Genomic DNA, 11168 nt, shown 5'->3' on the forward strand with positions numbered 1-11168 from the left:
ATCAGAGGGTTGGGGTCCGCATTGCTAGTGTGACCTTTTCTAGCCAGGAGGCAGGAAAGTGATCCCTGGAGATGGGGGACCCTGGCCATGCAGACATCTGCTCCCTGATCAGCCCAGATGGGCATCTGGAAACTTCCCTGGAGACTTCTGTAGACTTGCCTGTCCCTGTGCCTGTGGTGCTGCTCCTGCAGAGATGCACAGGGCTCACCCCATGACTCCTCTCTGATCACTGCCTAAATGTCACCCCATCAGAGGGACCTGAGAGCAAACCCCTGTCCCTGCCCCCTCTCCCCATCTTAGTTGATTTCACTCCATGGAACCTCGTGCTCTGCCTCTCTGTCTCTGTGTGTGTGTATGGATTTTCCTGTTTGTTCATTGTTTTCTCAGCGCGCAGAATGTAAGGTCTGTGAAAGCAGAGAGCTTTGTCTGTTTATTGGACTACAATGCCTAGATCAGGGCCTGCTACTAGTAAACCTGGTGAGCTCTTGATAAATATTTGCTGACTGAATGAGTGGGTGAAAAGACCCAGGGGTGGGGCTCCATGACCAAGGACTCCTCAGAACAGCATGACACACAGAGATCCTTGGGGTTACAAGCCCATCAGGTCCCTGGCACTGAAATCAGCCATACCAAGCAACTGGCAAAATCCTCACACTGGCGCCAGACCCGTGATGTGTGGTCTATTAGGGCAGCAAAGGTGAAGTGGAAGCTGTGGACCCGCCTCACCTGTGAAAAGAGTAAATGATCCCAAAGCAATACTTCATCCTGGAAGGATTACACACATCAGGAAGACCTTCTGAGGTTTCCAAAGTATTGGCGATGTTGTATTTTTAGTTGGAAGTTGCGTACTCATTGCTAAAGTGCACTCGTAGTCAGAGAGGACATATTTATTATTCATTTTTTTGTGTGGGGATCATGTACATGAAAAAGTTTTTAAGACATTAACAAAGAGAGTGTTCCAATAGAGACTGGGATGGTAACACAGGGTTTGTCACTGAGAGGCTCGTTCTGATTCCACCCAAGTGTCTTGAGCTTTTGGACAGGGCATCCTGGGCACCAGGGCTACTGGCTCTTAGAGCCTGGCTGACACTGCCTCCCCCTAGGGCCCCACAGAGGCCTGTTCACCCAGAGGACAGCACTGAGCATGCTCAGGAGCAGAGGCACCTTCAGGAAGACCAGGAGCAGGAAGTGGATGCTGCTGAGTAGGGACCTGTGGGGGACACAATGACAGGCAATAAGTTGCCTCCTTAGGGGGAGGTCCTGAGCCGAGCCTCCTCTTCCCCTTGTCATGAGCCCATAATCCATATCAGGGCCAACCCTGGACGGGTCCAAGGACAGGACAGCCCCACTGGAAGGACTGCCATCCCCACACCTTAACTTAGGCCTGGGGACAGGAGGAAGGGTCTAGCCATGGGGATGATGTGAGGGGACATCCAGGGATCCAGGTGGGACCTGCATCTTTGCCACTGTACCCCAAGGCCTGGAGAACCCCTGAACTCAAATCAAACCCACTGCCGTCGAATCTATTCCAACTCGTAGTGTCCCTGTAGGACAGAGTAGAACTGCCCCATAGGGCTTGCAGGGCTGTAATTTTTACTGAAGCACACTGTCACATCTTTCTACAACACAGCAGCTGGTGCGTTCTAACTGCCGACCTTTCGGTTACCAGCCAAGTGCTTAACCACCGTACCACCAGGGCTCCTTGAACTTAGGACCTAAACAATTAGGTGTGGAATTGGCAAATAAGTGAGGGACCCAGGAGAAGGGAACTCCATTCCATTCCTGGAGGACAAGCCACCCAGGTGGCACCCAAGTGGCAAAGTACTAGATGATGGATTCTTACTGCAGGCGTTACCTGAGTTTGGAGGTCTCCTGCCCGGTTGTGCTGGGCCTGGTGTGTGCTGGCAGGGACGTGGGAGGCCCAAGGGTCCTTGTGGAGCTCTCAGAGCTGGAGGCTGTGGTGAGGGCTGAGGATGAGGAACAGGTCAGGCCCGGTGCCATCCTCTGGGTCTCTCACTCACCATCACCTGTGTTACTCTGACCTCACACACAGGTGACGTCACTCAGGTGAGGTGCTCCATGGCCAGGTGGATACATTCAGATGTAAGAGTCACCCCACTAAACATGGAGATTTGAGGGGCCATGTAAAGAGCACTTGGTTCCAGATGGCATCCCAGCCCCACAGTCTCATCTTTCCTCCTTCCTGTCCACCCTGGTGAGGACTGGGTGACATTCATTCTCCATGAGGATTGATCTGGTGTGATGGGGACCCAGGATCTCAGACCAGGCTGATGTTGGAAGTGAGGCATCAGACTAAACCAGGAGGCTCAGTGGCTTCTGCGCACTGACAGATGGACCCCGACTGTTGGAGTCTCAGTGCCCCAAACCTCAGCCAGGCTTCTGGCCCCAGGTGGCTATTGAAGACTCCTCTCTGGGGAAGTGACTGGCCAGGAAGAAAATTCTGTAGAGATGGACACTGGGTGGACCAGAGGGAGTGGCCTGTGGTGAAGCTCACAGACAGAAGGCCTTTCTCTCACGCACAGCAGTATCGGGAGGTTTTAGTGCCCCACACTTACATACAAACACACACAGGGCCTGTGAGGGAAACCTCCTACCTGTGAGAGAAACCTAACCTGATGAGAAGGAACATGAGAAAATACAGTGTTAGAGATAAGAAAATACTATTAAATATATATATATATATATATATACTTAGCTAGATTAAGTTTGATTTGGCTTTTAGGAAAGAATAGGGTTCTATTAGAAAAGGAATATTTGGAGAACAAGGAGGAACATCTGAGGTAAGAAAAGTCATGAGAGCTACCTTCCCATGCTCTTTCCCTGAGGTCTGAGGGAAGGTAATTTCAGGAGCTTCTCTGGATTTCTTCTTGTGGGTAAAGGAGCCAGAGAAGCAGGGAGTGAGCACTGTCCACAGAGAGACACAGGGTCCGCTCCAGAGTGGACTTGGCCCTGGTCAGAAAAGGAAGGCAGGAAGGATCCCCAGAGCAGAACCCTCTCCACCTGGTAGAAAGCACTACCCAAAGCTCTATGGGCATATGACACATAGGAGTCCCTAAGGATAGACACACATGAACACACACACATGTACACACATTATGTTCCATGTCACTGACCCCCCAAAACTCTTCAGTTCAGCCCACTGTCCCAAAATTTTCCCCAGGGACTGATAAGCAACTCAGACTCAGGTAGTCCAAGAGCTGGTGTTGGGGAGAGGCTTACCTGGGGACACAGATACCACCACCCGGAAGATGGGATCGAACAGAAGCAGTCCGTCTTTGGCCCAAGTTACATGAATCCCACACCAGTATATGCCTTCATCCTCTACTGTGAGGTTCCTCAGGGTCACTGTGAAGTTGAGCTGGGAAGGATGGTCCCTCAGGGACACTCGGCCCTTCGCCTTCTCTCTCTCTAACCCTCTGGTCTCCACAATCTTGTCACATGGTTTAAAAAGCTGTTCTCTGCACCAGTATTTGTCGTTTTCCTTGAATTTCTCCTCATACTGACAGTGCACACTCAGAGATTCCCCCACTGCACCCATCACCATACTGGGGCCGATCAGCATCAGGCAGCCTGGAAGACACAAGCCGTGTCTTTGCTTCTCATTTGGACAGTCCTGGTTCAGTGGTGCCCCAGGGGTCGGTCCTCAGGGCGCCTCATAGTCTGGAGGGGGCAGTGGCCACAGACATGGGACTGAGGGGTGAGGATCTCTATCCCGTCAGAGGTGGGAATGGGAATCGAGGGGTCCAAGAGACAAAGGCTCAGGACAGGAAAATACTGTGTGTGTGTGTGTGTGTGTGTGTGTGATGTAACAAGACACCATTTCTGATGCAATAATTACAGTAACCATTCAGGCACCTCATTGAGGCCCCTCTGAATCTTTTTGTCCAGTGGGCCGGTGCGCTGATGGCTCCTGGGTTTTCTCAACACCCCTCCCCTCTGCTCATTCCACTGCTCCTTATGCCCTCCCCTCGCCCCTCCCCTCACCACTTCCCCTTACTCCCTTCCTCACTTTCTCCCTCACCCCCTTTCTTCACTGTCTCCCCTCACCTTCTCTCCTCACCCCTCCCCTCACCCCTTCCCTAATTTCCTCCTTTACCCCACTCCCCTCACTCTCTTCTCACACCCCCTCCCCTTGCTCTCTCCTCTTACCCCTCCCCTCATCCCCTCCCTAACTTCCTTCCATCACCCCCTCACCCCCTCCCCTCACCACCTCCTTCATTCCCTCTTCTCATCCCCTCACCCCCATCCCTTCCTTCATCCCTTCCCCTCACCTGTCCCCTCACCTCCTCTTTACCCCTTCCTCTCACTCCCTCCTCACACCTCCTCCCCATCACTCCCCTCATGACTTAGAGCAAAAGTCCCCAAATCCAAGGCTGCCCCACTCACCTGGAACACTGAGAAGGAGCATCACTGGGGGCAGCCACTGGGTCCTGCCCCACGGGGTCATTTCTCCAGCACGGATGTATCCTGCAACAGCATGGGCCCAGCGGGCACAGCCTCAAACTTCCTTTCAGAGGTCCTTGTGCCCACTTCTGCTTTTCTCTGCACCTCTCTGTCCTTCGTCCAGCACTGATGAGGGACTGCTCACCAAGGGGTCAGGACATAGGGAGCTGAGGGGAAAAGCAGCTAGTGGCTGGGGTGGACACACTGGGGCCTGGGGCCTTTTGCTGCTCTCATTCCAACTGACTCACAATCCAGAGTCACTCAGAGGGGACTCAGGCCATCCCCACCGCTCTCAGGCCTGCTAGTCTCCATGGCTCATCTCCCACAGAGCAGAGCTCAGTTGGGTGTTTCCTTCTAGGTGGGACTTCCTCCTCCTCTATCTGCAACACTGTCATTTCCTTGTAATCAGGGTGACAACCCTGGGGGTGTAGGTGAGGCCACCCATCCCTATCTAGCCTTGGTGGTGATGACACAGGGGCTGTGTCTACTCCAAACTTCCATTCCACGTGCCCAAGGAGAGTCCAGCCCCGAGACCCCCGGCTCTACTTATGACCACAGGGGGCACTAGGACCCCAGACACTTCAACAGTGTCCTATCTATGCTGAGTCCCCAACCAGGATGCATGTCCCTCTGGTTGTGACTCCCCTGCTCTTGTGCTCCCTGCTCCCTGCACCCAGACCCAGGAGCAGAACAACCCTCATAATCCCTCTAAGACCCTGGCTTTTAACTCTTGTCTTTACCCCCAGTGAGAACGAGGACAGAGAGCTGAATGGAACAGGTGGAGCAAAGGAGCAGGAAGCTGCTGAAAGGGGAAGTGGGGGCCGTAAGAAGTAGACACGTGGCCACAGTGAAGGAGGTTTCATAGCTAAGAGGGCATCCAGGACAAGCACAGGCTGTGGTGTCTCTCCTGGATCCATACGGATAGCCAAGGGATTCACAGGGGGCAAGGGCGGGGACAGGCTCAGGGGAAGGCAGGTCTGCCCTAACGCAGAGCAACTTGTCCTCTTGACGGGATGGTCTTTAAGCTTAGAATCTCCTAGAAAGGGGATGAATGCAGGACAAGGGACAGGACCTTCCTGCTGACTCCCCAGGTGTGTCACAGCCTCTCAGCCTTGTCATGCACAAAGCAGGTCCCTGTTGCCCTCTCCACACCCTGCTCCTTCATCTGTCTGTCTCCTCCTTCCTGACCTGGTCAGCAGCACCAGCATCTCAGGCACAGCCATGAGGATGGAACAGCGAGATGAGGGCCTGGCTGGACCTCCCAAGGTGACCAGATCCCTGCACTGTCCTCCTTCTTCTCCTTCCACCACATGCTGCTCTGGTCCAGAGTCACTGGTGCTGATCCCCCCAACCCAGTGAAGTCCAGACCCTCTCATTCTTCCCAGAGTTCAGTTCTGGGCTTGGCTTCTCTGGGGCCTTGTCCTGCTGTGGGGACAGGGCCCTGGTCTCCCACTGTTCTTGTCATTCCCAATCACTCTCCCTTAAATCCAAAGTGTGGTCCTTCTCAGACACTCTCATGCCCGTGTGGCAGCTCTACCTCAGCTCCCCAGAGGATGAAGGCACATGGAGATCCCCCTACAACAGACAGCTCAGGTTGTCCCCTCACACTGCAGCCTCCTGGTTCCAGAGTCACCAAGTGCTGCCAGCAACCCACTGGGGCCTTGCCCAGACCCTGGTCTCCTCCTCCTCTGCCTGGCTCACACCCTCAGGCTGGGCTGACACTTCCATGACCCTCCCAAGTCATGTTGATCCTTTTATGTACATCCCCACGGTTCCTACAACACTTCTCTCTGGGCCTTTTTCAGACCTGTGATCATTTATTTTGTCTGTCCTCCCTGCACTGGAGCCCCTGAGCACAGTGACAGCGTCTTGTCTGGTTCACAGTCAAGCCCAGTGCTGCCCCAGGGCCTGCCTGTCGCAGGGATGCACAAGGCTCACCGCATGAGTTTCCTCTGATCCCTTCCTAAATGTCACCCCATCAGAGGCACCTGAGAGCAAACCCCTGTCCCTGCCCCCTCTCCCCATCTCAGCTGATTTCACTCCATGGCATCTCATGCTCTGCCTCTATGTTTCTCTCTCACTCTCTCTCTGTGTGTGTACGGATTTTTCTGTTTGTGAATAGTTTTCTCATCTCTCAGAACCTAAGTTCATGGAAGCAAAGACCTTTGTCTGTTTATTGGACTGCAATGCCTAGATCAAGGCCTGCTACCTGGTGAGCTCTTGATAAATATTTGCAGACTGAATGAGTGAGTGAGAAGACCCAGGGGTGGAGCTCCATGATCAAGGAATCTTCAGAACAGCATGACAGGCAGAGATCTTTGGGGTTACAGGTCCATCAAGTACGCCTGGGACTGAGATTGACAGGCAGAAGTCTGAGTCTGACATGCCTGGCATGAGTCTAAGAGCTCTGGGTCTAGTAAACAGGAGCCTGACTTACTCTTGTTTCCAAACAGAGAGTCATGGCTGCTGCTCAGTCAGTGTCCACACTTGAGCCAGATCACCAACCCTGTGCCCCTGAAGGAAGGGGAGGTCAGGTCCCCTGAGGAAGGAGGAAGGAAGCACCCCACTCTACTGCCAAAACTTCTGTTTGTCCATCCTCCCAACCTTCCTTAAAGTGTCATGGAGCCACTAACCAGGTTGACTTTCCATGTAGAAGGGAATAATCTGACCTTTCAGGGAATCCTGGACACTGGCTCTGAACTGACCCCAATTCCTAGAGAACTAGCTGCCCCTTTGGTCCACAGGTAGGAGTAGAGGCTTATGGACGTTGAGCATCAAAGGAATTTTGACTCAGGTCTGTCTCCCAGGGAGCCCAGTGGGTCCCTGAACCTCTGTTATTTCCCGAGCTTGCCAGAATGCATGATTGAATAACCATATTCAGAAACTGGCAGAATCCTCACACTCGTAGCAGACCTGTGATGTGTGGGCTATTAGGGCAGAAAATGTCAAGTGGGAGCTGTGGACCTGCCTCACCTGTGAAAAGAATGAATGATCCCAAAGCAACACTGTGTCCTGGAAGGATTACACACATCAGGAAGACCTTCTGAGGTTTCCAAAGTATTGGTGATGTTGTATGTTCATTGGAAGTTGTGTACTCATTGCCTCAGTGCACTCTTAGTCACAGAGACATATTTATTATTAATCACTGTTGTGTGAAGATCATGCACATGAAAATGTTTTTCAGACAGTAACAAAGACAGTGTTCCCAGAGAGACCTGGATGGTGACACAGGGTGTGTTTCTGAGACGATCATTCTGATTCCACTCAACAGTCTGTGCTTTTGGACAGGGCATTCTGGAGACCAGGGCTACTGGTTCTCATAGGTGGGCTGATCCCACCTCTTTTCCCAGGTCCCCTCTGAGGTCTGTTCACCCAGAGAACAGCACTGAGCATCACCAGGAACAGAGGCACCTCCAGGAACACCAGGATGCAGAAGCGGACATTGATGAGAAGAGACCTGTGGCTGACACAATGACAGGCAGTGAGCCACCTCATTGGGGGAAGGCCCTTAGCCTCCTCTTCTTCCTGCCTGCCAGGTACAGGTTAACTCAGTAAAGGTGAGATGAAGAAATGCATGAATGGACCAACTCACAATCCTACCAACTGGGCTGAGCTCCAGGGTGGGGGTCTGCAGGGGTGAGGAGGACACCGTGTGGGACAGGTGGGACAAGTGGGACAGGCCTCCTCACCCTCACCCTCTCAAAGGACCCTGAGGGTCCAAGCCTAAGCTCCATCTAGAACCTGGGATAGAGAAGGGCTCCCTCATTGGAGCAGTTTGGGCCAAGTGGGTCACAGGGAACAGAGCGCCTGAGCTGGCTTACCTGTCATTGGAGCACTGGGCGGTCGTGCTGGGGGAGGCTGTGATCTCTTCTGGGGTGGCTGGCATTCTAAATTGGGTGTTGGTGGAGGTGGTGGTAGTTGGCACTGTAGCTGATGCTTGGCACACAGACCAGATAACATAACACTCTGCCTGCTGACCCACAGATCAGCCCTGTACATGGCTCTGAGCCTGGGGAGGGGGCAGCACCCTGTCCTGGGGAGTCTGAAGCAGGGCTGTGAGGAGGAGCTGCTCTCTGGATCTCTCATATCTCCCCAGGCTCTAGGAGCCTCAAGAGCCTCAGAAGCAGGTGGGGGTGACACAGGCACAGAGAGGACCTTGATCAGGCCTGGGAGGGCTGGAGTAGGGCCAGAAAGTGCCTCAGGACAAGGGTGGCTAGAGTTCACCTGGATTTTAAACACTTCCACTGCTTGTTACAGTGCTTCAGCTCAGGCCACCCCCACCCCCAATATTACTTGTCCAGAAAGGACAGGGTGGAATGGGAACTTGTACAGTCCTGTTAATATACACCATACATCTTTGACTTCTAAGGTCAGAGCTAGTTCTAAACAAAATCGTAATGTTAAGAAGAGTCTTTACTTTGGCCAAGTTACAAAGCTTCTAGAATGTGGCTTCTCTGAGTATTCTGAGGATTAAGTCAGACGATGTGCATGCTGTACTTCGCAAACTGTAGCATGCCTCATCAGGGCAGGTGTGGTTGGGGCTGTGTTGATTGTGGTACCCCAAGTGTCCCGAGTGCCCATGCTGCCTGTCCAATGGTCAGCAGAACAGAGTCCAACAGATAAACTTCAGCCAAGGCACTGGGACCTCTAAGCTGGCTTTCCCAGGAGTGTTTGCCATGTAGAAGGACTTAGGAAAAGACATTATTAGATCCAAATGTATAAATGGCAGACAGTGGGATTTCAGACACCAGGAGGGCAGTCACTTGACTGTGGGGCCTTTCCAAACCTCAGAATTAAACCACAGCAACCCAACTATGCTGGACTTCTGTCTCCCCTGAGATTGAGGATGGGATGGAGGGTGGGAAGAGGCAACGAAGTCCCACCCCAGAACTCTACAAAGAGCAGTCACACCTGGGCCCCAGGGGTCCCAAGAAAGCTTTAGCAGGGATTGGGGTCTCTGGGTCCCATGGAAGGGGACATGAGCTAGAACTAGAGACCATCGCCTTGTTCTCTATGGGCAAGAGACTGAGCTGTGCAGAGAAGAGAATGTGCCAGGAAGGCTTCATTCCATCCTGGAGAAGCCCTGGGAGCCATGAGAGATTATATAAGAGAAACCCCTTCCAACCCCAAGCGTATAGCAGGGTTCACTGACTCCTGGGGGCTCAACCACCCTCTGCCCTGACCATAGTTCAGTCACTCAAGAAAGCCCTTAAGGACCAGGACAGAGCAGGCAATGAAAGACACATCACACAGGCATCCGCTCTTACCTGGGCCAAATGACACTTTAAGCTGGGCTCCAAGATCAATTCCTGTTCTCTCAATCCCACACCAGTGAAAGCCTGCATAGTCTTCCCTGAGCTTCTCCATGGTCACAATGAACGTGTGGTTTTTCTGACTGTCCCTGATGGACATGCGGACTTCCTTCACCTCTTTCTCTGACCCAGTGGTTTTAACAAGGATTTTGCAGCTATTCCAAACAGCTCCTCGACACCACCACTTGTAGTAGGTCTCTCATCCTGGGCCATAACTACACCGCACAGTCAATGAGCCCCTCTTTGGGCCACTCACTGCTTTTGGACCCGATATGGCAGAGCAGCCTGGAAAGCACAAATCCATGTACCAGTCACCTGCCACCCTGAGGGGAGGGCCACAGCTTCCTGCAGTGGGAATAGCTCCCAAATTCAAACACCTGATGAACTGAATAACAGTCAAGGATGAAATTCATCTTCCACAAGACAGACCTTTTGTCCTTCAAAATTCCACTGGTCAAACCCCCCATTTAAGTCTCTGAAGAGCATCACTACAGATTTCAAAAGAAATAAAAATGTTGACACTGAGCAATAACAGCTTTCTATAATTCACTGCTCTCCCTGCCCTACGGCCAATATAATCTTTATATTTCAAGGGACGTCCTTTTCCAAGCACCTTGTGCTATACTGGCCTTTTGTTGTTAGCTGCCACTGAGTTGATTCCAACTCATAACAACCCCATGTGACAGAGTAGAACTGCCCCATAGGGTTTTCTAGGCTGCAATCTTTATGCGAGCAGGTCACCAGATCTCTCCCACAGAGCCACTGGGTGGGTGGGTTCCAATTGCTGACATTTCAGCCAGCAGCCTAGCGCTTAACCTTTGAACCACCAGGGCTCCTTTATATGCTGGTCTAGTGGGGAGGAAATAACAGAAGATGCATTTACATAGGGGAAGAGTAGTCACTGCCTTGACCCTTTGTCCTGACAACCCTCAGGAGGTTCAGCTGAGCATCTCTAGCAGAGGGCCATGGACAGACTCTTCCTAATGGTCCTGCTATAGTAAAGCACCTGGAAGGAATGCTTTGAAGCTGACCAAAACAGTGACGCCACCTGGTCTCCATGTGCCACGGAATCCCTATCACACAGATCCCATTTTCTTCATTACATTGTTGCAAATTCTGTTTCCAAACTTCCTAGCAATTCATGTTGAGGGAGAGAGGGTGTTGTCTTTTGTGCACCAGGAGACTATCAAAGTACTGGTTAAGAGGACAGGCTATGCCAGGAGGCTTAGATTTGAATCCTGGCTATACCTCTTTCAAGCTCTGTGAACTTGAGCAAATTAACCTCTCTGTGCCTTTGTATCCTATAAACGGGGTGATAATAATAGCATCTATCTCTATATTAGAGCCCTGAAGGCACAATAGTTAAGTGCTTGGCTGCTAACCAAAAGGTTG

General features: G+C 52.1%; 2 protein-coding genes across 2 annotated transcripts; both read right to left on the reverse strand.

The window, feature by feature from the left end:
• Positions 1-873: 873 nt before the first annotated feature.
• Positions 874-4776, reverse strand: LOC126063235 (CMRF35-like molecule 6). The gene is made up of 4 exons (XM_049861459.1): positions 4408-4776; positions 3241-3591; positions 1856-1967; positions 874-1210 (listed from the first exon to the last, which is right to left on the reverse strand). The coding sequence occupies exons 1-4, from the start codon at positions 4466-4468 to the stop codon at positions 1063-1065; spliced, it is 672 nt and encodes a 223-aa protein (XP_049717416.1). The 5' UTR covers positions 4469-4776; the 3' UTR covers positions 874-1062.
• Positions 4777-7728: 2952 nt separating this feature from the next.
• Positions 7729-10080, reverse strand: LOC126063190 (CMRF35-like molecule 5). Its single transcript, XM_049861373.1, is given in 4 exon segments — positions 7729-7921; positions 8057-8092; positions 8286-8351; positions 9716-10080. Coding segments are annotated over 4 exon segments (660 nt in total).
• Between the last annotated feature and the right edge of the window lie 1088 nt (positions 10081-11168).

This window comes from Elephas maximus, chromosome 19, assembly GCF_024166365.1.
Source record: "Elephas maximus indicus isolate mEleMax1 chromosome 19, mEleMax1 primary haplotype, whole genome shotgun sequence".
NCBI classification, from domain to species: Eukaryota; Metazoa; Chordata; class Mammalia; order Proboscidea; family Elephantidae; genus Elephas; species Elephas maximus.

What these genes read in the sequence shown, in the direction of transcription:
- LOC126063235 (XM_049861459.1), bottom strand. Translation starts at nt 4,468, where the DNA reads ATGACCCCGTGGGGCAGGACCCAGTGGCTGCCCCCAGTGATGCTCCTT. An exon ending in GCTCCTTCTCAGTGTTCCAG is followed by an intron (nt 3,592 to 4,407) that starts GTGAGTGGGGCA and finishes TGTGTCTTCCAG; the next exon opens with GCTGCCTGATGCTGATCGGC. An exon ending in CAGGAGACCTCCAAACTCAG is followed by an intron (nt 1,211 to 1,855) that starts GTAACGCCTGCA and finishes TGTCCCCCACAG; the next exon opens with GTCCCTACTCAGCAGCATCC.